Source organism: Lipophrys pholis (genome assembly GCF_963383615.2).
Source record: "Lipophrys pholis genome assembly, chromosome: 21".
NCBI classification, from domain to species: Eukaryota; Metazoa; Chordata; class Actinopteri; order Blenniiformes; family Blenniidae; genus Lipophrys; species Lipophrys pholis.
The window spans coordinates 669,333-696,205 of NC_137649.1; the positions used below are offsets into that span (position 1 = coordinate 669,333).

At 49.4% G+C, this 26,873-nt stretch overlaps 1 protein-coding gene across 2 annotated transcripts in view; it reads left to right on the forward strand.

Annotated features, from left to right (window-relative positions):
* Window positions 1-16,427: 16,427 nt before the first annotated feature.
* lrfn2b (leucine rich repeat and fibronectin type III domain containing 2b) overlaps window positions 16,428-26,873 on the forward strand; it is a 31,363-nt gene continuing 20,917 nt past the window's right edge. Inside the window, exon 1 of one of the 2 annotated variants that reach the window (XM_080490768.1) lies at window positions 16,428-16,927. In XM_080490768.1, coding sequence (XP_080346894.1) covers window positions 16,766-16,927 — 162 coding nt within the window. In that variant the 5' untranslated portion in view covers window positions 16,428-16,765. The remainder of the gene's footprint in view (window positions 16,928-26,873) is intronic. The other variant, XM_080490769.1, reaches the window with a different exon arrangement.

Genomic DNA, 26,873 nt, shown 5'->3' on the forward strand with positions numbered 1-26,873 from the left:
GAATGGGATGCCGCACTTAAACAGTGAGCATGACAATGAGGGCTCCAATTGAGCACCCTGCCGGCCTGCCAATCTAATTGAGGGTTGTGGAGGAGGAGCCAGGGGTATCCAAGAACAATAGAATTAACCGGGCAGCTGATGACTTTGAATTTGAGGGTCTCATTATGATTTCCGGAGACAGATAACACCAATGGAGCAGAAGTATGGGTCACCTGGGCGAATAGCTGGCTGCTAAGGTTGGTAGCTACCAAGGCCTTTTCCAGTGGGAACAAAGTTATGTTGGCTTGACGGGCAAACTCATAGTCCAGGAAGTTGTCCTCCGCTCCGCTATCTATGAATACTGTCAAATTGAGGGCTGCTGGGCTAATTTGTAGTCTTGAAGGGAGCAACAAACGTTTTATCTGGGCAGGGTCCAAGTTATGACTCATCCAGACCCCCACACGGCCGGACGAGTCTAGTCTTAACGTGGCTGGACAGTTGGAGATGAAGTGGCCTGGCTTACTACAGTAGAGCCAGTCACCATTCTTTAAGCATCTGTTCCGCTCGGCTGGGGTGAGGTGGGAGCGACCAAGTTGCATGAGCTCCTCTGAATCTCCGGCGGCCTCATTGCGAGAGGCGGGGCTGGGAAAGGCCCGCTGGGACTCCGAGCTCAGCGGCCGCTGGATGGAAGCTGGTGTTGAGGGGCGGCTCCGTCCTGCCCGTTGCTCCCGGATCCGGTTGTCCGCCCTGATAGCCAGGCGGACCAAGGCTTTTAATTCTGTTGGTGACTCAACAAGGGTTAAACGGTCCGTTACAATGTCATTTAAGCCTCGTAGGAAGGCATCCCTGCGGGCGGAGTCATTCCAAGTGACGTCTGGGACTAATGTCCAAAACTCCACCGCATACTCCACCACAGACCGGGACCCCTGGCGGAGCTCATGTAGCCGGCGCGCCGCGTCCTCAAAGCGGGCCGGATGATCAAAAACCAATTTAAAATCCTCTAGAAACTCATCATAACTTAAGTGGGTTAGTGGAGTGGGAGAACTATAAGGCTCGGCCCATGTAAGGGCGCGGTCCCGCAGTAGTCCTAAAATAAACTGAATCTTTGCTGCGTCGGCTCCAAACACGGCTGGCTGGAGTGAAAACACCTGCTCACACTGAGGCAAAAATCCCCGGCAATGGTTCAGATCCCCGGAAAAACAATCTGGCGTCGGAATCCATGATTGAAGGCATTCGGGTGGGCTTACCGGTGCAGAGGGGTTCTGGATGGATGAGGCCAGGGCATCTGAGGCGGCAGCTGGCAGCTGATCCAGTTGCTGCTCCAACCAGTTGAATTGCCGAAGATTAACGAAAATCCAAAGATACAAAAACCAGTATTGGTAAGTCGCTGCTGAGCCACAGGTGAAACGAGTTGTCCTCCCATACGGCTGCGCCTGCTTTGTTGTCAAAATGGGAGAGGGAGGAAGGAACACTACACACAGAACAGAAAGACCACACCCACCAAAACAAACAGAACACAAAACATAAAACTGCCAGGACCGGACCCACCGAATCCTGACAAAGGGTCATAACGAGGCTTCACGGACCTTCACGGTGCTGGAGTGTTCCGGTCAAATAATTTGAGCTGCTCGAGGTGGACTGTAGGGGGTCCAGCAGACCCCCCCCCCCCCCCCCCCCCCCCCCCCCCCCCCCCCACAGGGGGGAGGAGGAGCAGGGTGATTTTCCAAAGCGTCTCAGTGGAATCTAACCAAGGCCCCTGGGAATGTGTGCAGTTTGAACAGTGGCGCTCCTTCCTGTCCAGAGATGAATGTTTCCTGTTTCTAAATCCGAGTGGTTCTGGTGTCTGGACATTATGGCTCAGAAAACCTTCTCGGACCCAAGAAGCTCATGACTCCAAAGTTCACCTGTTTTGGGAAGCCTAACAATGAGACAACTGAGTGACTGAGTGACTGAGTGAATGAATGAATGAATGAATGAATGAATGAATGAATGAATGAATGGTTTATTTCAGTTACAGTTACAGTGCAAAAATTGTGTTTTGTGTTTTCAGTGTACAGTGCTTAAAGGTCCACACACATATGTTTGGTTTTGTTTTCTCTCTCTTTTCTTTTTTAAGACAAACTCTGTATGTCCTGTACATATGCAGTATTGATAATAAATTAGACTTTGACTTTGACTTTTTTTTTTGGACAATTTCTGTAGCCAAATTGGGTCTCGGCTGAAGCCAAGGCTTCTTGCTCATCGATGAGCAACAAGGATCAATGAGCAAGAAGAAAGATCTATAAAGTTACAATTGAGATTTATGGTTGGTTATTAGTGTTAAATTACTGTAAGTAATAGATTACTGAAAGTAATAAATCACTGGAAGTAATTTAAGGTTAATAACCAACCATAAATCCCAACATAATGGTGCCCCTTGTGAGGCTGTTTTAAAACCAGTATTGTCACAATGTCTGCATAATTTATCCAGAATTGTCTTTTTAGTTGTACAACCGATAACTTTGTTTCTGGCAGAACTTAGTTTTCGAAGAACACGTTACAGCACTGCTAAGCAAAGTCACTTGTGTTTGTGAAGTGGTTAGAGTCTTTTTCTTGCATCTTCTTGTTTCTGGTGTAGAGAAAAGTACACTAACACAGCTATTGCTCATCCAAGGTGCTAAAAACACCCTGTTAACTTGAGAAGTTACAGTTAGAGCAATCAGCATATGCTGTAGGTGTGTAAGTCACAGGTTCAGCTGTCACCTGTGCATCAGCAGCAACCTATAGAGTTGTAAGCCACAGGTGGAACCATCACCTGTGCATTAACAACATTTTGGCACTTTTCAAAACACAGCTTTGGCGTAACTCCTACCATGAGTAGTCAGAGACACTGCGTGCTCGGAGCAGAGACTCCTACCATGAGTAGTCAGAGACACTGCGTGCTCGGAGCAGAGACTCCTACCATGAGTAGTCAGAGACACTGCATGCTCGGAGCAGAGACTCCTACCATGAGTAGTCAGAGACACTGCGTGCTCGGAGCAGAGACTCCTACCATGAGTAGTCAGAGACACTGCATGCTCGGAGCAGAGACTCCTACCATGAGTAGTCAGAGACACTGCGTGCTCGGAGCAGAGACTCCTACCATGAGTAGTCAGAGACACTGCGTGGTCGGAGCAGAGACTCCTACCATGAGTAGTCAGAGACACTGCGTGGTCGGAGCAGAGACTCCTACCATGAGTAGTCAGAGACACTGCGTCCTCGGAGCAGAGACTCCTCGGGAGCCACATGACCCAGCCCTGCAGACTGTGGTCGCTGGTCTCCTATGCCTCTCCACAGAGGAGAGAAGAAACCTCAACAGCTACAGCTCAGAGACCTGTGAAGCAAAGATCAGGCAGCTGTTAAGCTCTGTGAGGAAGCCGGTTGGTCAGGTAGAGCTCACCATTCCGGATGTGTTAGGCCTCATTGCACTGCTCTACCAGCGCAAGGCCGAGCTGCAAGCTCTGGAAACCCAGGAGCAGCTCTCCCAGCTGCAACTTTACAGTTCGCAGCTGAGGATAAACAATGCCCAGCTGAAGCTGGAGAACTCCCGACTGCGACAGGAGGTCCAGGCCAGGGACGATCAGGCTCCGTACACGGAACCTACTGGGTCACAAACCCAAACTTCTGAGAGAGAAGTTAAAACAGACACATAATCTGATTGTTCATCAGAAGCTGAGTCAGGTTATGGCTCTCAGCACATTGAGCCAAACCACACTGGGTAAAACCTGGTGCAGCTCTCAGCAGTCTGGAAAATGTCCAGTCAGATGGACAAATTACCCCAGATATGCGCATTCTTGGAGCTGTCCAGTCAGGTGGACAGCCTCCTCCAGGTCTATACAGTCCTGAGGTGGTCCAGTCAGGTGGACCGCCCACCACAGGTGAGTACAGACTTGAAGCTGTCCCGTCAGGGGGACAGACAGCATCAAGCTTCCCCCCAGCCACGGCGAGGAGTGTAATGACCACGAACGTCCACCAGGTGGAGGCAAACGTTGGCGGGTCAATGTGAGTGGGTGTAATGACCTCGAACGTCCACCAGGTGGAGGCAAATGTTGGCGGGTCAGTGTGGTGACCGTGACGACCACTAGGGGCGTGCGGCGGCGCGCAGCGGGAGAGCGCAATGACTTGATGCGTCCACCAGGTGGACGTCAAGAGGGATTGCGATGACCCACGCGACCACTAGAGGCGTTTGATTCGCTCTTTCTGGGGACGCGGCGGTTGCTTAGCGGCCAGATAAACAAGACGTCCGTTGAGTGCGCATGTGCGAGGGCGGTCTCGGAGCGAGGCAGTCTATCGAGGGCATAACGAACGGGCGGTTCCGTTGGCCCAGTTCTGAGCGTCGGAGTTCTAAGTGGATGTCGGGTCCTGCAGTTAGAACTCTGATGATCGAGGCAGATGTGCTCTTGCAGCAGATAACAGTTGGTTGTTACATGTAGTTGTGTCTGTGTCTGTGACCTTATCTGATCAGATAAGGGGGGCGCAGGGCTGCGAGCAGATCCGGGTTAGTAGAAGAAGGTGGGAAATGAGAGAGGGGGAAGACAAGAGAAAGACAGAGAATTCTGGCGATGCTCGGTTCTGAACCCTGGTTCCTCCACCCAGAACTTCCAGTGGACTGGAGCTCACTTGGACCTCTGGTTCTGAGGTGGAAAACCCGATTCCCGGACTTGGCTGGTGCGCGTACACAAACATATGGGATGCTGTGGCCTTCTGAGCGGCACATTGACACACATTTCATGTTAGCTTCGTGCTAATCTAACAATATATATCTGCCCAGACAAAAGCTCTCACCGTCCGTGGTGCTGTTGGTTCTGTGAGGCTGTGGTAACTGGTTATTACCGGGTCTGAATTCAGCGTCCTGAATTCAGAGGCCTGGCTTCAGCTGCAGGAGTGGACAGCGGGGCAGATGATTTTGGAGAGGAGACGCTGGCTCTGGTCTCCAGAATCCCCCAAAAAAGGAAAAATAGAGGAAACAGAAGAAGTAGTCCAAACTGGGTCCTGCTCATCCAGCGATGTGGTGTTGGTGTTTCTTTTGTTCCTACTTGATGCTCTCTTTCTCATCCTGAGGCAGAGACATGTGTCTCCCTCGATGGTCAGATTGAGAAGCAAAGAGTGTTGGTAGGAAAAGCTTCACCAAGCTTGAATTTCAGACCCCTGTGGGGTTTGGGTCAGTTCAACCATCCTTATTGGTTATCAACCTGGGGGGTTGTAAAACTTCCGGGGTCTCTGGCCGGCTCCCTGCTGTTTCATGGCCTGTTCATTGTCCCTGGTGTTTCTCCTCTGTCACAGAAAATGCTTGGAGGAGTTCAATGGAATCTTCAGCCCAACAACCTCCCAGTGCTATCTGCTTTGGTCCTCCACTCACTGGAGACCCTCATGGTCATCACGGCCCTCACTCTCTCCGCCGGAGAGAACTAGGGGGGTCCAGCTCAGATGACTCGGACCAGTCCAGTCCCCCAAGGGATCGGACCCGCCAACTTGAGTCCCTTGCAGAGGACATAGAGCGGTTCGACCCTAACAAGCCAGAGGTCAGTATAGAGGACTACCTCCAGGAGGTTGAACGCTGCCTCCTCGACCTGCCTCATCCTTCATCACGGGAGAAGCTGAAGCTTCTCTGGAAGACGACATCCAGGAGCATCCATGTTTACATGGAGTCCCTCCCTCCTGCCATCAGAGACCATTACTCTGCCCTCTGTCATGCACTGAGGGAAGAGTATTCTCTGTACAATGATCCTGCCTCTGCAACTTTTGGTGCACTTGCAATCACTCAGAAGGGGGCGGAGCCTCCCAGAGAGTATTACAGGCGCCTAAGGGCCGCCTACTTCCAAGGCCACAATGCACCGGGGTTGGACGAAGACCAGACTTTCAAGTCCCTCTTCGTTAACAACCTCCACCACACTGTGCGGTTCGATGTCGCCCTGTTCTGCAGGACCACAAACCCCACCATGAAAGACCTCCGCAAACACGCGCAGATGGTGTTGGAGCTGCGCCACCGTTCATGTGAAAACCATGATGGTGACGATGGGATCCTGAGAACGCAGGCGACTGGAAACACGAACTAGGCACCTGTAGGTCACGATGTCCCCTCCCCCGCACCTGCTGTGGATGGGGGGCCCGTTAGATGTCCACAACCTTGACCACGAGGTGGACAATTCAATTCAATTCAATTCAATTTTATTTGTAAAGCTCTAAATCACATCAACAAACATCTCAGAGCCTCTTACAATGATAGAGAACAACAGAACCCAACTAAACCTTCCAGAACCTCTTACAATGATAGAGAACAACAGAACCCAACTAAACCTTCCAGAGCCTCTTACAATGATAGAGAACAACAGAACCCAACTAAACCTTCCAGAACCTCTTACAATGATAGAGAACAACAGAACCCAACTAAACCTTCCAGAACCTCTTACAATGATAGAGAACAACAGAACCCAACTAAACCTTCCAGAACCTCTTACAATGATAGAGAACAACAGAACCCAACTAAACCTTCCAGAGCAGCAGATGGAACAAGCAACAGTGGAAACCAGGAAGAACTCCCTCTCAGGAAGAACAGTTCATAAGAAGTCCCTCTTCAGGAAGAAACCGTGGGGCGGAGCCTAGACTCTGGAAGGGGGGGGGGGGGGGGGGGCCTTGACCGGTTGGGGGGAGAAGTACATGGGATAGGACAGGGAGAGAGAGGAATAGAAGAGGGGGAGAGAGGAATAGAAGAGGGAGAGAGAGAGAGGAATAGAAGAGGGAGAGAGAGGAATAGAAGAGGGAGAGAGAGGAATAGAAGAGGGAAGAGGGAGAGAGAGGAATAGAAGAGGGAAGAGGGAGAGAGGAATAGAAGAGGGAGAGAGAGAGAGGAATAGAAGAGGGAGAGAGAGGAATAGAAGAGGGAAGAGGGAGAGAGAGGAATAGAAGAGGGAAGAGGGAGAGAGGAATAGAAGAGGGAGAGAGAGAGAGGAATAGAAGAGGGAGAGAGAGGAATAGAAGAGGGAGAGAGAGAGAGGAATAGAAGAGGGAGAGAGAGAGGAATAGAAGAGGGAAGAGGGAGAGAGAGGAATAGAAGAGGGAGAGAGAGAGAGGAATAGAAGAGAGAGAGAGAGAGAGGAATAGAAGAGAGAGAGAGAGAGAGGAATAGAAGAGGGAGAGAGAGAGGAATAGAAGAGGGAGAGAGAGGAATAGAAGAGAGAGAGAGAGAGGAATAGAAGAGAGAGAGAGAGAGAGAGAGAGAGGCAGACAGGCCAGAGAAGTACAAATACTAAGAAAAGTCTATGATGAGCGTTGGTCTGATGATGAACCAATCTCAGTCTGGAGTTTAAGGGCCGTGCCGTTGCGGTGGGGTCCCGGTGCTGTGGGGGGGTCCTGGTGCTGTGGTGGGGTCCCGGTGCTGTGGGGGGGTCCCGGTGCTGCGGTGGGGTCCCGGTGCTGAGGGGGGGTCCCGGTGCTGTGGGGGGGTCCCGGTGCTGCGGTGGGGTCCCGGTGCTGAGGGGGGGTCCCGGTGCTGTGGGGGGGTCCCGGTGCTGTGGGGGGGTCGGGTAGTAGGACCGTGGTAACTCCACTCTGGGAGTCTTGGGTCTGATCCCCTGGATCCTGCTCCCCTCCTGTCAGGATCTGGTGGCTCCAGTAATGTTGTTACACAGAGAGAAAGAAAGAAAGACAAGAAACAGAAGCTCCAAATGTAGAGTTCCTCCCTTAACGGGAGAGAGGAAATCCCCTCAGCAGTCTAGGCCTAGAGCAGCTCAACTTAGTGCTCCTATTTTATTCCTAATGAGAAGCTCTATCAAAGAGGAAGCTTTTTAGTCTACTCTTAAAACAACCGCACAGAGGTAAGAGATCAGGTAGGCCAAGACCTCACCACTCCCAACGGAGATGTAAGTCCAGAAACCATGGGGACGTAGACGTCCCACAGTGGATTAAAACCTGAATCAAAGAGGTGGTGCAGGACCTGAACCCGCCTGGTCAGAAGGGACCCGGCTCCTCAGAGGAACCGGACTCCCAGCCCCTGACCTCATGACTAGGCCGGATGCCCCTCCCCTCCGCACACAAAGTCCACTTTGTAAGGAGGAGAAGGAGGAGATCCAGGAAGTCAAAGAGACCCCCAGAACCAACAGAGAGGACCCCTTTGACCTTCTTGGGTAATCTGGTGAGCGATGGCTATGCCAACCGCTTATACACCTCAGTGGTGGTAGGGGGTGTCGACACCCTCGCCCTGCTTGATTCTGGGTCAGGAATCACCCTCATGTGTTCAGCCACCTTCACACAGGTTGCTAGAACCATGCGGGACCTAGGAAAGCCACTTCAGGTGGAAGAGTGTAGCATGAACATCAGAAGCTTCACTCAGGACGAGTCCCCCATCACTAAACCTGTCTGGGTCCACGTCGCTTTCCAGGACATGTCAGTGACGCACCCCATCTACGAACCGGCTACTTAGACCCACCATCGGGGTCTACCATCCTTCTCCACACAACGATGAGCAACACTGCCGCTCACGGTAATCTCATCTATGTGGACGACTTCCTCATGCGTCACTGCACCTTTGAGGAACATTTAGCTGAAACACGACACGTCTTTTATCAACTCCTGGTAGCTGGAACCAGACTTGCTCTCAGCAGAGTTCAGGGGTGCCGCACCAGAGTTGAACACATCGGGCTCATAGGTGGCGCTGATCGGACTGAACCCCGAGCAGGGAGAGTTCACACCATTCAAAACCTCAGAGCCCGACTACCGTGCAGAAAGTAAGTAAGTAAGTAAATTGTATTTATAAAGCGCTTTTCACAGATAAAATGATAACGTGCTGTACAACAAGGTGAAACTAAACCAATAGCAGCAACATCACACCGTGGATAATAAAACCTGTGACTTTAAAACACCAGGAGCCTCATCATGAAAGAAAATCAAAGTTAAAATCAATTTAACTAAAAGCTTTTCTATAACTCTCAGTTACTAATTAACATGAACCCAAAACCCAACTTTAGTTCTTTTGAGAGTCTGAGCATGACCATGCGACACCCGTCAAATAAAATAGTAAATTCTGTAGAATTTGTAATCATTTATCGTCCTCCTGGACCTTATTCAACTTTTCTAACTGAATTCTCTGAATTTTTGTCAGATCTAGCCCTGACTAAAGATAAGGTTATCATGGTAGGAGACTTCAATGTTCATGTTGACGTAGAAAATGATAGTTTCAGTGCAGCTTTAGATCTACACTTGACTCTCTAGGTTTCTCTCAGGTAGTAGACGGGCCTACCCATAAACATCTACACACCTTAGACCTTATTCTAACTTATGGTTTGAATATAGAGCATCTGACCATCTCTCCTCACAATGATTTCCTGTCAGATCACTTCTTAATAACCTTTGACTTTGTTCTAAATAGTTCTAACCCTCCGGTTAAAGCCGTGTTAACCAGGTCTCTCTCTGATAACATAGTAACTAAATTCAAGGAAAGAATTCCCTCTGCTATAGAATCAGTAGTGAATCTTCCTGACCCGTATACTGTTGCTAGCTCAGACATTGAATACCTAACAAACAGTCTGACAGATATGCTAAAAACAACGCTAGACGACATAGCTCCTCAAAAAATGAAAATGAAAAAACAGGAAAAGTCATCCCCATGGTTTAACTCATCAACCCGCGAGCTTAAACAACGCTCCCGTAGATTAGAAAGAACTTGGCGTTCAACAAAAACAGAGCTAGATTATATAGCCTGGAAGGATAGCTTCAAAACTTATAAGAAAGCTCTGAGTAGAAGTAGAACTAATTACTACTCATCCTTAATAGAGGAAAACAAAAACAACCCTCGGTTTCTTTTCAGTACTGTAGCCAAACTGACCAAGAACCAAAATAGCGTTGAGCCCACCATTCCTAACAATATATGTAGTGAGGACTTCATGAAGTTCTTTCAAAATAAAATTACAACGCTTAGGGATAACATCCATCAAACCCTACCGTCCGTTAGCCCCATAACAGAGGAACTGGTTAAACCTAACAGTCATCTGGAATGCTTTCAGCAAATACAACTAGTCGAACTAAATTCCCTTATTTCTTCTGCTAAACCAACTACTAGCCTGTTGGACCCAATTCCTACTAGAATTCTGAAAGAGGCACTGCCACTATTCAATAATTCTATACTGGCAATTATTAACCAGTCTCTATCAATAGGCTATGTGCCCCAATCCTTTAAACTAGCAGTTATTAAACCTCTCATTAAGAAGCCAAACTTAGACACAAGCCTTCTCTCAAACTACAGGCCCATCTCCAACCTTCCTTTCCTGTCAAAGGTTCTGGAGAAAGTAGTGGCTAAACAACTCCAGGATTATCTGCAGGAGAATAATCTGTTAGAGGACCTTCAGTCCGGCTTCAGAATGAACCACAGTACAGAGACTGCACTGCTAAAAGTTACTAATGACCTTCTAACGGCCTCAGATAGAGGTCTTCTATCGGTTTTAGTTCTTCTGGACCTTAGTGCCGCATTTGATACTGTCGATCATAATATACTCTTAAGGAGATTAGAAGATGCCGTCGGCATTAAAAACTTAGCCTTAAACTGGTTTAAATCATATTTATCTGACCGCTTTCAATTTGTTCATGTAAATAACAAATCTTCAATGCATGAACGGGTCCGGTGTGGAGTACCACAAGGCTCCGTCCTCGGACCCATATTGTTTAATCTCTATATGTTACCACTCGGAAATATAATTAGGAAACACAGCATTAACTTTCATTGTTATGCAGATGATACTCAGCTATATTTATCAATTAAAGCCAATCAGGCCGACCAACTTGTTAAACTAGAGTCCTGCCTCAGGGACGTTAAGTCCTGGATGTCTATCAACTTCTTAATGCTCAACACATCCAAGACTGAGGTTCTAATCCTAGGTCCTAAAAAGCTCAGGGATTACTTTTCAGATAGTCTGATTACCTTAGATAATATTACCTTAACCTCTAACAGTGATATTAGGAACCTGGGTGTTATTTTTGATCAGGATCTGTCCTTTATTTCCCATGTTAAACATGTCTCCAGGACAGCCTTCTTCCATCTAAGGAATATTGCAAAAATTAGAAACTTCTTGTCCTTCAAAGATGCAGAACAAATGCTTCCTGCCTTTGTGACTTCAAGATTAGATTATTGTAACTCCCTAATGTCAGGATGTCCAAACTCCTCTGTTAGGACCTTACAGCTAGAGCAGAACGCTGCTGCAGGTTTACTAACCAGAACTGGAAGAAGAGAGCACATCTCCCCAGTCTTAGCATCCTTACACTGGCTTCCAATTAAATCTAGAATAGAATTCAAGATCCTTCTGATCACATATAAAACTCTTCATCAGAAGGCTCCGTCCTATATCGAGAAACTTCTAGAAGTTTATCACCCTCCACGAGCCCTTGGCTCTGAGGATGCAGGACTGTTGGTAATCCCTAAAGTCCTTCAAAGTAAAAGAGGAGGCAGGAGTTTCAGCCATATGGCTCCTTTACTCTGGAATCAACTACCAGCCTCGGTCCGAAGGGCCCACACCATTAGTTTATTTAAGAGGAGACTAAAAACATTCCTATTTGATAAAGCTTATCCTTAGGAATAAAATAGGAATAAAATAGGAGCACTAAGTTGAGCTGCTATAGGCCTAGACTGCTGAGGGGATTTTTTCTCTCCCGTTAAAGGGAGGAACTCTACATTTGGAGGTTCTGTTTCTTGTCTTTCTTTCTTTCTCTCTGTGTAACAACATTACTGTAGACACCAGACACTGCCGCCGTCTTTTTTATCCCTGACAGGAGGAGAGCAGGATCCAGGGGATCAGACCCAAGACTCACAGAGTGGAGTTACGACGGTCCTACTACCCGACCCCCCCCACAGCACCGGGACCCCCCCCACAGCACCGGGACCCCACCGCAACGGCACGGCCCTTAAACTCCAGACTGAGATTGGCTCATCATCAGACCAACGCTCATCATAGACTTTTCTTAGTATTTGTACTTATCTGGCCTGTCTGCCTCTCTCTCTCTCCCTCTTCTATTCCTCTCTCTCTCCCTCTATTCCTCTCTCTCTCTCCCTCTTCTATTCCTCTCTCTCTCCCTCTATTCCTCTCTCTCTCTCCCTCTTCTATTCCTCTGTCTCTCCCTCTATTCCTCTCTCTCTCTCCCTCTTCTATTCCTCTCTCTCTCCCTCTATTCCTCTCTCTCTCTCCCTCTTCTATTCCTCTCTCTCTCCCTCTATTCCTCTCTCTCTCTCCCCCTCTTCTATTCCTCTCTCTCTCCCTCTTCTTTCCTCTCTCTCCCTGTCCTATCCCATGTACTTCTCCCCCCAACCGGTCAAGGCGGATGGCCGTCCTTCCAGAGTCTAGGCTCCGCCCCACGGTTTCTTCCTGAAGAGGGAGTTCTTGAACTTCTCTCCATGCGAGGGAGTTTTTCCTGGCCACTGTTGCTTGTTACACCTGCTTGCTTTGGAAGGGTTTAGTTGGGTCCTGTTGTACTCTATCATTGTAAGAGCGCTTTGAGATGTTTGTTGATGTGATTTAGCGCTTTACAAATAAAATTGAATTGAATTGAATTGAATTGAATTTCTGAAAAGTGCAGTCTTCAGATGCTTTTTAAAAGAGTCCACACAGTCAAGCTCATGAAGGGACTGGTGCAGGTTATTCCAGAGTCTGGAACTCCAGGTCACCCCCGGTTTTAAAATGCGTCTCTGGGATCTTTAAGAGACCCTGGCCTGAGGACCGCAGGGGGCGGCCTGAGGACCGCAGGGGGCGCCCTGAAGTGTAGGGCACAACAAGTCAGTGATGTGTTGAGGGGTCTGACCAGGCAACACACGGAAGGTCAGCACTAACATTTGAACTCAATACGAACATCTGGAAGCCAGTGAAGACTGGAAAGAAGAGGGGGGATGTGGGCTGTTCTAGGTTCACCTGTCAAAGGTCTGGCAGCAGCATTCTGGACCATCTGAAGCTTCTTTACTTGTTCAAACAGGTGAAAACAGAGTTACAATAGTCACTACTACTAGCCCTAGACTAGACCCAGACTAGACCCATACTAGGCCCAGACCAGGCCCAGACTAGACCCAGACTAGACCCATACTAGACCCATACTAGGCCCATACTAGACCCATACTAGACCCAAACTAGACCCAAACTAGACCCAGACTAGGCCCAGACCAGGCCCAGACTAGGCCCAGACTAGACCCAGACTAGGCCCAGACTAGCCCCAGACTAGACCCAGACTAGGCCCAGACTAGGCCCAGACCAGGCCCAGACTAGACCCAGATTAGACCCAGACTAGGCCCAGACTAGACCCAGACTAGGCCCAGACCAGGCCCAGGCTAGGCCCAGACTAGACCCAGACTAGGCCCAGACTAGACCCAGACTAGGTCCAGACTAGACCCAGACTAGACCCAGACTAGGCCCAGACTAGGCCCAGACCAAGCCCAGGCTAGGCCCAGAGTAGACCCAGACTAGACCCAGACTAGGCCCAGACTAGGCCCAGACCAGGCCCAGACTAGACCCAGATTAGACCCAGACTAGGCCCAGACTAGACCCAGACTAGGCCCAGACCAGGCCCAGGCTAGACCCAGACTAGGCCCAGACTAGGCCCAGACCAAGCCCAGGCTAGGCCCAGAGTAGACCCAGACTAGACCCAGACTAGGCCCAGACTAGGCCCAGACCAAGCCCAGGCTAGGCCCAGAGTAGACCCAGACTACAGCCACGCCAAACAACTCAGACTTCGGCCAGCCAGCAGGCTACCAGGAAGTTCGGTCCTAAAGCTGCACCTGCAGACGTCGAGAAGGTGAACGGAACGCAGCGCCTGCCAGGAAACGACATGAAGACATGAAGGAGGGAGAGAGCGAGCCTTGGGGAGCGTGAAGGACAGCCTATTTATTGTTGGCACTTGGCAGTGAGCCTAACTTCATTTATCTCTTTTGAACGTTCAATACACAAAAAGACTTTGGAGGCTGTTTCTCTCCATTCATTCACCCAGCACGGCGGGCCGGGGACTGTCTGCTTTTAATTCAGAATGACAAACGAACTGTATCGACATGAACTAACAGGATAAATAGAACATGATAAAACCATCAAAACTTATTCCTCTTGTAACTTATTTTCTGAATGAATTGAAATGAAAACAGCTGCTTCGGTTTGCTTTGCGTTTCATTTTCGCTAATTAACACTCACCTCTGTCTCATTGACCTTGTTTTATAAGTTTGCTTCATTCATTTCATTGGACCACTTGCTGGTGATGATGAAGCCAGTGAGCAGGCTGAAGAGTCCACACGTAGGGTAGAAGCCGCTGATTGGCTGAGAAGCTTTCACTCCAAGCTTTCCTCAGGCTGCTTATTGGATGAACTGCCAGTATGTAAATCACTCACTCCTCACTGGCCTGGGTCACAAGCATGGTCAGAATAGGTGGGCCCGGACCCACCCGGCCCAATAGTAGCACCACACACACACACACACACACACACACACACACACACACACACACAGTAACAGTCTGTGCTGGGATCTCACACCTTCCCCTTTATTTAAGATTGTTATATTTTCACACAGAAATATTAACTAACTTAAATAAACCTTTTTCAAATGAGACAGATATTGTGGTATTAGCTATTTCCAGTTTATCAGGTGGTGCCCCGATTTATTATTAATAGATATACAATGACATTTTTCAAATTAATAATTTTTCATTAATACATAATTTGTAACCATCAGAGTGGATCAGGAGGAAACAGCCTGAGGCAGCAGCCAGGAAGTAAAATCTTTTCACACTAATTATTTTTTAGGAAGTTTCATTCATAGACAAGAAAATATTGTAGAGAGAATAACATATTTGGCATGTAGTCCTCACTGGTGACACCAGGTGGCGCTCAGCCCCCCCTGCCCCAGAGTTGCCGCTGAACCCATTATTTAATTAATTCATTCACTCTATCTCTCCCTCCCTCTTGCTATTTCTTTCTCACAGTCCCCTCTCTCCCCTTCCATTCTCATTCCGTCCCTCTCTCCCTCTCTCTCTCTCTCTCTCTCTCTCTTTTCTTCCTCCCCTCCCCTCTCTCTCTCTCTCTCTACCGCCCTCTCTCTCCTTCTCCCTCTCTCTCTCTCCTTCTCCCTCGCTCTCTCTCTCTCTCCTTCTCCCTCTCTCTTTTCTTCCTCCCCTCCCTCTCTCTCGCTCTCTCCCCCCCCTCTCTCTCTCTTTTCTTCCTCCCCTCCCTCTCTCTCTCTCTCTACCGCCCTCTCTCTCTCCCACGTCGCTCTCCCTCTCTCTCTTTTCTTCCTCCCCTCCCTCTCTCTCTCGCTCCCCCCCGCCTTCTCTTCTCTCTCTCTTTCTTCCTCCCCTCCCTCTCTCTCTCTGCTCTACCACCCTCTCTCTCTCCCCACTTCGCGTCTCCCTCTCTATCTCTCTCTACCGCCCTCTCTCTCCCCACTCGCTCTCTCTCTCTCTCTCGCTCTCCCTCTCTCTCTACCGCCCTCATCTCTCCCCACTCGCTCTCCCCTCTCTCTCTCTCTCTACCGCCCTCTCTCTCCCCACTCGCTCTCTCTCTCTCTCTCTCTCTCTTTTCTTCCTCCCCTCCCTCTCTCTCTCTCTCTACCGCCCTCTCTCTACCCACTCGCTCTCCCCTCTCTCTCTTTTCTTCCTCCCCTCCCTCTCTCTCTCGCTCTCTCCCCCCCCCTCTCTCTCTCTCTCTTTTCTTCCTCCCCCGCCCTCTCTCTCTCTCTCTACCGCCCTCTCTCTCCCCACTCGCTCTCCCTCTCTCTTTACCGCCCTCTCATCATCCCCACTCGCTCTCTCTCTCTCTCTCTCTCTCTCTCTCTCTCTCTCTCTCTCTCTCTCCTCTCTCTCTCTCTCTCTCTCTCTCTCTCTTTCTTCCTCCCCTCTCTCTCTCTCTCTCTCTCTCTTTTCTTCCTCCCCTCCCTCTCTCTCTCTCTCTCTCTAGCGCCCTCTCTCTCCCCACTCGCTCTCCCTCCTCTCTTTTCTTCCTCCCCTCCCTCTCTCTCTCGCTCTCCCCCCCCCTCTCTCTCTTTTCTTCCTCCCCTCCCTCTCTCTCTACCGCCCTCTCTCTCCCCACTCGCTCTCTCTCTCTCTCTCTCTCTCTCTCTCCCCCTCTCTCTCTCTCTTTTCTTCCTCCCCTCCCTCTCTCTCTCTCTCTCTCTTTTCTTCCTCCCCTCCCTCTCTCTCTCTCCATCTCTCTCTCTCTCTCTCTCTCTTTTCTTCCTCCCCTCCCTCTCTCTCTCTCTCTCTCTCTTTTCTTCCTCCCCTCCATCTCTCTCTCTCCATCTCTCTCTCTCTCTCTCTCTCTCTCTCTTTTCTTCCTCCCCTCCCTCTCTCTCTCTCTCTACCGCCCTCTCTCTCCCCACTCACTATCGCCGCTCCCTCTCTCCTCCGCCGTCTCACTCTCCCGGCTTCCCCCTGCTGTCAGTCTCGTGTACTGCAGGCATTCCAGTGTTCTTACCGAGCGAGAGAGAGAGGTAGAGAGACTTAGAGAAAGAGTCAGGCTGCTCTACTTCCGCTCTGCAGTAATTTGCAGTCAGAAGAGAGAAGCTCAGCGGCTGCAGAACGGTGGAGATAATGTTTTCTTCTTTCTCTTCCTCTGAGCGGTAGAAAGGAGGATTTCCGTTTATGGATTTATTTCGTTGCATTCCTTCCGGCGTTGTGCCACAGTGGATCAATCCAGGATCAATCCAGGATCAATACAGGATCTACCCGGGATCGGTCCAGTCGTCCATGAGAAGTTGTTCCGGTCCTCCTCTCCCTCCATTCCTCCATCCCTCCCGTAGAGTTGTGTTCAGTGTGGATGTAATCGATGTGCAGCGATTCAGGAGCGTCTCTCTCCGCCCCGCCGCCCCTCAGCTTAAGCCGCAAACCCCCGCAGTTTAGCGGCAGAGAGCCGCGGGACGGACGGCACTCCACCCCGGGATTAACGGACGATGTCGTGACGATGCTGCAGATCTGCTGGAAAAAGGAGGTAAGAAGAGAACATGAGGTTCACCATGAGAGTTCACTATGAGGGTCACAATTAGGTTCACCATGAGAGTTAACCATGGGGTTCACCATGAGAGTTCACCATGAGGTTCACCTATTCACCATGAGAGTTCACAATGAGGTTCAACATGACGTTTCACTATGAGGGTCACAATTAGGTTCACCATGAGAGTTCACCATGAGGTTCACCTGTTCACCATGAGAGTTCACAATGAGGTTCAACATGACGTTTCACTATGAGGGTCACAATTAGGTTCACCATGAGAGTTAACCATGGGGTTCACCATGAGAGTTCACAATGAGGTTGACCATTATGTTTCACTATGAGGGTCACAATTAGGTTCACCATGAGAGTTCACCATGAGGTTCACCTGTTCACCATGAGAGTTCACCTGTTCACCATGAGAGTTCACAATGAGGTTCAACATGACGTTTCACTATGAGGGTCACAATTAGGTTCACCATGAGAGTTCACCATGAGAGTTCACCATGAGGTTCACCTGTTCACCAGCAGGTCAACCTCACCTGTTGACCATGAGAGTTCACAATGAGGTTGACCATTACGTTTCACTATGAGGGTCACAATTAGGTTCACCATGAGAGTTAACCATGGGGTTCACCATGAGAGTTCACAATGAGGTTGACCGTTACGTTTCACTATGAGGGTCACAATTAGGTTCACCATGATGTTTACCGGTTCACCATGAGAGTTAACCATGGGGTTCACCGTGAGAGTTCACCAAGAGAGTTAACTGTGAGGTTCACCATGAGAGTTCACAATGAGGTTGACCATTACGTTTCACTATGAGGGTCACAATTAGGTTCACCATGATGTTTACCAGTTCACCATGACAGTTCACCATGAGAGTTAACCATGGGGTTCACCATGAGAGTTAACTGTGAGGTTCACCATGAGAGTTCACTATGAGGGTCACAATTAGGTTCACCATGATAGTTAACCATGGGGGTCACCATGAGAGTTGACTGTGAGGTTCACCATGAGGTTCACCATTGAGTTTACGATGAGATTAACCATGACATTTCACCATGGGGTTCACCATGAAGTTCACTATGAGGTTCACCATTGAGTTTACGATGAGATTAACCATGATAGTTCACCATGATGGTTCACTATGAGGGTCACAATTAGGTTCACCATGAGAGTTAACCATGGGGTTCACAATGAGAGTTAACTGTGATGTTCACCATTGAGTTTACGATGAGATTAACCATGATAGTTCACCATGAGGGTTCACGATGAGTGTTAACGATGAAGTTCACCATGAGATTCACCAAGAGATCCACCATGAGATTCACCATGAGAGTTCATCCTTAGGGTTCACAGTGAGGTTCAGGCCAGTACTATATGGTGTGGTTTGGTACAGTATGGTAAGGTATGGTACAGCAAAGTACGGTATGGGTCGGCACTATACAGTTCAGGCCAGTACTGTATGGTACGGTATGGTACGGTAAAGTATGGCACAGTAAGGTACGTTATGGTCGGTAAGGTACCTGCTGCTGAAGCTCCTCCTCCTGACCGGAACACCAGGGGGCAGTGTCGCGCCAACGTTTCAATAAACCAGTTAACAAAACAACCAGTGAGCACAAAGCGGCGTATGTAAACAACAATGCAGGGTTTACGGCCGTTGAAATAATCAAATGTTGCGAGCAAGTCGAGAGTGACGATCGTCACTGACCAATCAGCAGACGGCTGCATTGTGACTCCGCCTTCTGAGACCCTTCCTCAGTGCTCGGTATCTCACCGGAGGGGTGACGGCAAATATAACCGGTGGTTACGTTTTCCTTATCGACAACTTTAGTCAATGGAAACACAGGAAAACCCGTCCAGCCTAGTTCTGTCCCGGAACAAACAGCCTGGCGGGACGGGTCCAGCTCCAGAACCTCAGTGACTGGAGGTCCAGAACCACCAGGAGCCTCTATCAGGTTCTAATCCTCAGTCTACTGACAGACTCCTACTTGTTAGGGATTATAGCTGCACTCTAACCGACTTAACATTAACCCCTTCATACACGTGACCCAGTGGCTAGGGAGGGGAGGGGGAGGGGGGGGGGGTTAACCCGTCCAGAGACGACAGTTCAGAGTGGATCGTTGCAGCAGTGGATGACTGCAGCGGTGGATGTTGCAGCGCTGGACAGTTGCAGCGGTGGATGTTGCAGTGGTGGATGGGTGCAGCGCTGGACGGTTGCAGCGGTGGATGGTTGCAGTGGATAGTTGCAGCGGTGGATGTTGCAGTGGATGGTTGCAGCGGTGGATGGTGCAGTGGTGGATGGGTGCAGCGCTGGACGGTTGCAGCGGTGGATGGTTGCAGTGGATAGTTGCAGCGGTGGATGTTGCAGTGGATGGTTGCAGCGGTGGATGGTTGCAGCGGTGGATGTTGCAGTGGTGGATGGTTGCAGCGGTGGATGGTTGCAGCGGTGGATGGTTGCAGGGGTGGTTGGTTGCAGCAATGAATAGTTGCAGTGGATGGTTGCAGCGGTGGATGGTGTGTGGAGGGATTCTCTAGCTGATAACCACCTCAGGCTCCTCAGGTTGGTCTCTGGGCCTTCAGATAAGAGCCTGTGTCAGCAGGCGGAGCCTCCAGCAGTCTGCTGCTATAAATAATGTCACAAATGTCACCGAGCGCTGGTGTACATTAATCCACTGCTGAGTTCCAGCAGCACCGGGCTGCAGGAACAGAGACCAGGCCTGAAAGTACAGAGACCAGGGCTAGAGGAAGAGAGACCATGGCTGAAAGAACAGAGACCAGGGCTACGGGAAGAAAGACCAGGGCTACAGGAACAGAGACCAGGGCTACGGAAACAGAGACCAGGGCTACGGGAACAGAGCCCAGGGCTACGGGAAGAAAGACCAGGGCTACGGGAACAGAGACCAGGGCTACGGGAAGAAAGACCAGGGCTACGGGAAGAAAGACCAGGGCTACGGAAACAGAGACCGGGGCTACGGGAACAGAGACCAAGGCTACGGAAACAGAGACCAGGGCTACGGGAAGAAAGACCAGGGCTACGGGAAGAAAGACCAGGGCTATAGGAACAGAGACCAGGGCTACGGGAAGAAAGACCAGGGCTACAGGAACAGAGACAAGGGCAAAGATGGATATGAATGATTTTATTCAAAATGTAATCTGACCTGTATCAGACACCTCGGGAGCTCCACCTGTTTAACAGGAAATGCTAGTCAGTTCAGTTCTATCAGTCTCATGAGATATACTAAACTATTCATTACGAATTTGAATTAATAGTTAAAATAATTACAATTATCTGAATTAACAGTAAAGCTTGAAGGATTTGGAGGAGAAGGTTCTGGAGCATACCATGGTGAGGATGTGTGGAGGAGAAGGTTCTGGAGCATACCATGGTGAGGATGTGTGGAGGAGAAGGTTCTGGAGCATACCATGGTGAGGATGTGTGAAGGAGAAGGTTCTGGAGCATACCATGGTGAGGATGCCAGCATGTCTGAGAGTGTCCAGACAGTTTGGGCAGAGGTGGTTGTCGAGGAGACAAAGAGCTGAGGTGGGGTAGACCAGAGGCATGTTGCTGTCCCGGAGGTACCAGCATGGAGCAGGGGCTAGCATAGGACTCGGGTGCCAGCCAATCAGCCGGGACACGCTGCTCTCCGCCAACCCCAAGTCCCGTGGGACGTGCTCTGTGCGATCTGTGGTGCGTCTGCCAGGTCCTGATAGTGAAATGCAGACCAAACTACATCCAGTGATAAGGTGGTGCTGCCAAATGTGAGTTGATCGAGTGGGACTGTGTGCCGGTCCGCTTAGTCACAAATCACGTGTCCAGTTTAAAAGTTACAAAGTTTACTGGCGAGTGGGGGCAGCGAGTGGGGGCAGCGAGTGGCGGCAGCGAGTGTCTGTCTGATGCCCCGGTGGGGGGGGGGCATTACGGTCTGTCTGATGCCCTAGTAAGGGAGAGTACTGTCTGTCTGATGCCCCGGTGGGGGGGGGGGGGGGGAATTACTGTTCGTCTGATGCCCTTGTGGGGGAGAGTACTGTCTGTCTGATGCCCCGGTGAGGGAGCAGGGAGGGAAAGAGGTAAGTAGACAGATAGCTACAGACCGAAAAGTAGGTCCAGACTGGGGGAGGTCCAGACTGGGGGAGGTCCAGACTGGGGGTGGTCCAGACTGGGGGAGGTCCAGAATTAAGCAAGCATGTTGAGACTGTCCACTCTGACTGTCCACTCTGACTGTTCATTCTGACTGTTGACTGTTCATTCTGACTGTTGACTGTTCACTCTAACTGTTGATTGTTCACTCTAACTGTTGATTGTTCACTCTTACTGTTGATTGTTCACTCTTACTGTTGATTGTTCACTCTTACTGTTGATTGTTCACTCTAACTGTTGATTGTTCACTCTTACTGTTGATTGTTCACTCTTACTGTTGATTGTTCACTCTAACTGTTCACTCCGACTGTTGACTCTGACTGTTCACTCCAGTAAACAAACATGGCCGACCTGTAGTGGTTTATAGCATATTGTTCGCTGCACACAGGCATGTGTGCTTTCATTACAAAGTGACAGCGCCCTCCTGTGGCCCGGGAGACTGAATCGTTTTTAGTGTGTCTGCTGCTGCAGAGGAAATAGTTTTTAACAGGTGAGGTGTTGTCACATGAAATATTGTGGTGCAAACGGGGCCCTACTTCCACACAAGTTAACAGTCATTTGCATATTTAATCTGACTGCCCTGGGCAGAGCGGCAATGATCAGAGAATGAAGGCGTTTGGCAAATAGAGTTTGAGTGGGTCAGCTAACTGTGGTGACTCCAGACAGCTCCGCCCACTTTCACATCGCCAACCGGATTCCTTTGTCCCGTGAGGCTCCACATCAACTACGAGGTGTGTTTCACAACCATGTACTGCCACTTCCTGTCGATGCTCATGAGCAGCACATGGTGGACCGGACTCAGTCCTGCACACGACACTGTGGAACAGATGTTTTATCTTTTATTTCATGTTGTCACTCTGCTGCAGCTCTGCCTTCAGTGACACATATGGTTTATTTCATCTCCACATAACAACCAGGACAGTGTACACACAGTATATATAAGACCTAACAGAAAGACACCAGAGGTATATAAACCCGGACCGGAGCAGCTGCAGCCTGCTGCTCCACCAGTAAGTAGAGCAGGCTGGACTTATAATGTTTTCCACTTTCATCTGGGGAACTGAGCCACTCCAACAAATGAGCTTTGTTGCTCTACATCTGTGAGCTGGAAGAGAAACTGAGTGAATCTAAAAATAACTTCCTGTCTCGTGGCAGCTCGGCGAGCGGCACTGCGCTGCTCCGCTCGCTAAATAATTGAAAAGGTGATGTACAGACGAAGGAGTGCATCGGAGCCACTGCACCTTTAATGGCCTTCATGACATTTACCTCAATGACTTTAGGAGAAAACAGCTTCTTCCAATGAAGGGCACCTTGGAATCCACGTCCTTTCGGGCCGCGCTCCGCTGTGAGGACGGTCTGTCAGCTCGGAGCTTATAGAAAAGTTAATCCCCCCCTGCTGGGTTAGGATTACATCCCAGGAGTTCGTGCTTCTGTGTCTGGGATCTGATATAATGTGAAGGCACACTGCGAGGCAGCAGGAGTCTGCAGGAACTCCCCCTCAGGCTCACTGAGCAGCATTACTACTGCTGTTAATGCTCCTCTTTCAGTACTAATGCAAGCAGCCTGAGCAGTCATCACAACTCCACCTGTCAGCAGAAAGACGTGTCCCTCTGGATCATAGCTCTCATGGAGTCACATCAGAAACTGAACATGGTTTTCAGCCAGGATCCAGAATGATGCAGCCTTTCTGGGACAGTCACTGTTTGACTGTCCTGGACACTGTCCTGGACACTGTCCTGGACACTGGAGCTCCGGCTAAAAACTGCATAAAGATCTTGTCCATGGATTAATGAAGCCAAATGGAGCTTCAGAAGAAGCTTCCAGAAAGTGAAGCACCTGTGGAAAGCCACTAAACCAGAGGGGCACAGGCTCCAGCTGACTTCTCTAATCTGGTTCCAGGACTCCCAGAGACCCTGGTGCTCCTCCACTTCCTGCTGCTCTAAATGCAAGACCTCAGGACTTCAGTCCTCCTCCACACCTCCTGCTGTGGCCTCGCCAGGGAGCTGGGCCTCCTTCATTCCTGTCAGCCTGGAGGAGGAGGAGGAGGAGGTGGTGAAGTCCTGTCAGCCTTTGAGGAGGAGGAGGAGGTGAACCTCCTGTAAGCCTGCAGGAGGAGGAGGAGGTAAACTTGTGTCAGCGAGGAGGAGGAGAAGTCCTGTCAGGCTGCAGGAGGAGGAGGAGGAGGAGGTGAATTCCTGTCAGTTCAGAGGAGGAGGAGGAAGAGGAGGTGAAGTCCTGTCAGCTTAGAGGAGGAGGAGGAGGAGGAGCAGGTGAAGTCCTGTCAGGCTGCAGGAGGAGGAGGAGGAGGAGGAGGTGAAGTCCTGTCAGTTCAGAGGAGGAGGAGGAGGTGAAGTCCTGTCAGTTCAGAGGAGGAGGAGGAGGAGGAGGAGGAGGAGGAGGTGAAGTCCTGTCAGTTCAGAGGAGGAGGAGGTGAATTCCTGTCTGCCTGCAGGAGGAGGAGGAGGAGGAGGTGAAGTCCTGTCAGTTCAGAGGAGGAGGAGGTGAATTCCTGTCTGCCTGCAGGAGGAGGAGGAGGAGGAGGTGAATTCCTGTCTGCCTGCAGGAGGAGGAGGGGGTAAACTTGTGTCAGCTTTGAGGAGGTGGAGGAGGAGGAGGTGAACCTCCTGTAAGCCTGCAGGAGGAGGGGGAGGCGAACTCCTCATCCAGCCCTGCTGACATTGTACCCACAACTCTGGTCCTCAGCTTGTTTTTTTTGTTTTGTTTTTTCTCTTTTCCCTTGTCCTGTTCGGCAGCTTGAACAAACAATATGATGTGATCTAGAACCTTCAGAGTCAGAACAGTTTTTGGTCTTGAACAGGGAGAGACCTGGAGTCTCCTCCTGTTGCCTTCTCCGTCAGAAGATGGCATGGCTGCCGTACACGACCGGGGGGGAACGCTCAAAGAGAGAGAGAAGAGAAGAGAGAGAAGAGAAGAGAAAAGAGAGAGAGAAGAGAAGTTTGAGGGGGGAGAGGGGAGGGGGAGAGGGATAACATACAATATCCTTGTTATGCTACATATATTATATAGTTATCACACTGATCCAAATACTTTACAACTGTTTTTGGATTAAACCAGCCTGAGCAGCTCTATCTAGACAGTAAGATGATTTTCTAGATTAACCAGCCTGAGCAGCTCTATCTAGACAGGAACATGATTTTCTAGATTAACCAGCCAGAGCAGCTCTATCTAGACAGTAAGATGATTTTCTAGATTAACCAGCCTGAGCAGCTCTATCTAGACAGTAAGATGATTTTCTAGATTAACCAGCCTGAGCAGCTCTATCTAGACAGTAAGATGATTTTCTAGATTAACCAGCCTGAGCAGCTCTATCTAGACAGTAACGTGAAGCAGGAACATGAATGAACAAAGAAGCAACAACAAAAGAGGAACATGATTTTTAAAGTTTGAACAAATGATGACAGAGAACAAGCAACTTCAGAAGCACCTTTAGTGAGGAGTGGAAGTGTGTGTGTGTGTGTGTGTGTGTGTGTGTGTGTGTGTGTGTGTGTGTGTGTGTGTGTGTGTGTGTGTGTGTGTGTGTGTGTGTGTGTGTGTGTGTGTGTGTGTGTGTGTGTGTGTGTGTGTGTGTGTGTGTGTGTGTGTGTGTGTGTGTGTGTGTGTGTGTGTCCGGAACTGCTGTGGGGGGACCCGTGGCGACACCCCGGGGTCCGAGGCCATCGGGCCCGGACACTGCCACCCCGGCAGACGGCAGCCCCCCAGGCCCGGGGAGACCCCAGCGAACCACCCCAGAGAGCCACGCCCCCGCCCAAAAAGCACCCGACGGAGAATGCAGAGAGGAATCCCCCCCAGGCAAGAGGGGCCCACAAGGGAAGGATAAAGGGCACAGGGCCCCAGGCCCCGACCCAAGCCGCCAAGCCGAGAAAAGGCCGGAGCAGGGCCCCCGGGCCGAGCGGGCCGAGAGCCCCCCCAACCCCGGCGGCGACTCCCGCCGCACCCCCAGGAGCCGGCCCACCCACCGCCCCCCTGGAGGTTGAAGGGATGTTGAGATATTTGAAGCTCCAGGATTGAGATGATTTTAGAAAGAGGTTTAGGAGCTGAGATCTTCAGGAGCTTTGTCACTGTCTGAGGTCAGTTCAGCTCAATCTCTTCTAGATTACACTGACTTGGGATTATTGACTGAAGCTGAAGAGGTTCCAGATACTTGTTCTGACTGATAGCAGATGGTTCTATTAGCTCATTCAATGGAACCAAAGAGTTACTGGAGGAAAGTTCTTCTAAGGTTCTTCTTCCTTTATTTTGCCATCTTGGGAAGTTTCTTGGTTTCTTTCTTTGCAGGATGTCAGGATTGTTCCAGAGGGGGTGAAGAACCTCCCAGCAAGCTGTCAGAGACCTGGTTCTATTGATGCTTTTAAAGCAGCTGGGTTCTTTGATGAAGGACTGAAGAAGGGAAGATCTCTGGTCTGGAGATCTTCACACAAGGTTTTCTCAATGTCTAGCCAGCCTTCATCTAAGGCTTTCTGATTCATCCATTTTACTACATAAAGTACTTTATTGGCCAGATAATGAGTATAAAGTTTGGGAGTTCTAAGCCACCTTGGTCCTTGGTGTTCTGGAGTGTTTTTAAACTTCTACCTGATGGTTGGTTTTTCCATCAGAATGTTGAGACGTGAGAATCCAGAGTGTTAAAGCAGCTTTTTGGTGGTTTTGTTGGGATCATTGAGAAGATGGCGTTCATTTTAGGCAGGACCATCGTTTTGATTGTTGCTCCTCTCCCCAGAAGTGAAATAGGGAGTGTCCTCCATCGGGTGAGGTCCTCCTCCAATGTTCTAATAAGGGGGGGTAGTTTAAGTTCAACAAGTCTGAGAGTTTGGCTGAGATGTTAATGCTGAGGTATTTGATGTTCCCTGGTTTTAGTGGGGTGTTCGGTGTGTGCTGGAATATAGAGTTAATAGGCAAGACGACTGATTTGTTCCAATTTCTAGAATATTCTGAGATTGAGGAGAACCTGTCTATTAACCCTTTTGTTTCTGGAAGAGACGTCTGTGTGTTCTGCAGGAAAAGTATCACATCATCTGCATAGAGACATATTTTATGTGTTACATTTACTGTTGGTATTCCTTTTATGTTATTGTTCTGTCTGATGGCTGCTGCTAGTGGTTCCATAGAAATAGCAAAGAGAGATGGTGAGAGTGGACACCCCTGTCTGGTGCCTCTCTCAAGAGTGAACCTTGAGGACATTTGGTCATTGGTTTTAACACAGGCACTGGGTGAGGTGGACAGGATCTTTATCCAGGAGAGGTCCTTTTCTCTAAATCCAAATTTCCGTAGTGTCGCGAGTAGAACTTTCCAATTTACCCTATCAAAGGGTTTTTCTGTATCTAAGGAGGTGATAATGGCCTTTTGTTTATTGTGGTGGCAGTGGTCTATAAGATTAATTAATCTATGTGTATTGTTAGTGGAGTGGTCTATAAGATTAATTAATCTATGTGTATTGTTAGTGGAGTGGTCTATAAGATTAATTAATCTATGTGTATTGTTAGTGGAGTGGTCTATAAGATTAATTAACCTATGTGTATTGTTAGTGCAGTGGTCTATAAGTTTAATTAATCTACGTGTATTGTTAGTGGAGTGGTCTATAAGATTAATTAATCTATGTGTATTGTTAGTGGAGTGGTCTATAAGATTAAATAATCTACGTGTATTGTTAGTGCAGTGGTCTATAAGATTAATTAATCTACGTGTATTGTTAGTGGAGTGGTCTATAAGATTAATTAATCTACGTGTATTGTTAGTGGAGTGGTCTATAAGATTAATTAATCTACGTGTATTGTTAGTGCAGTG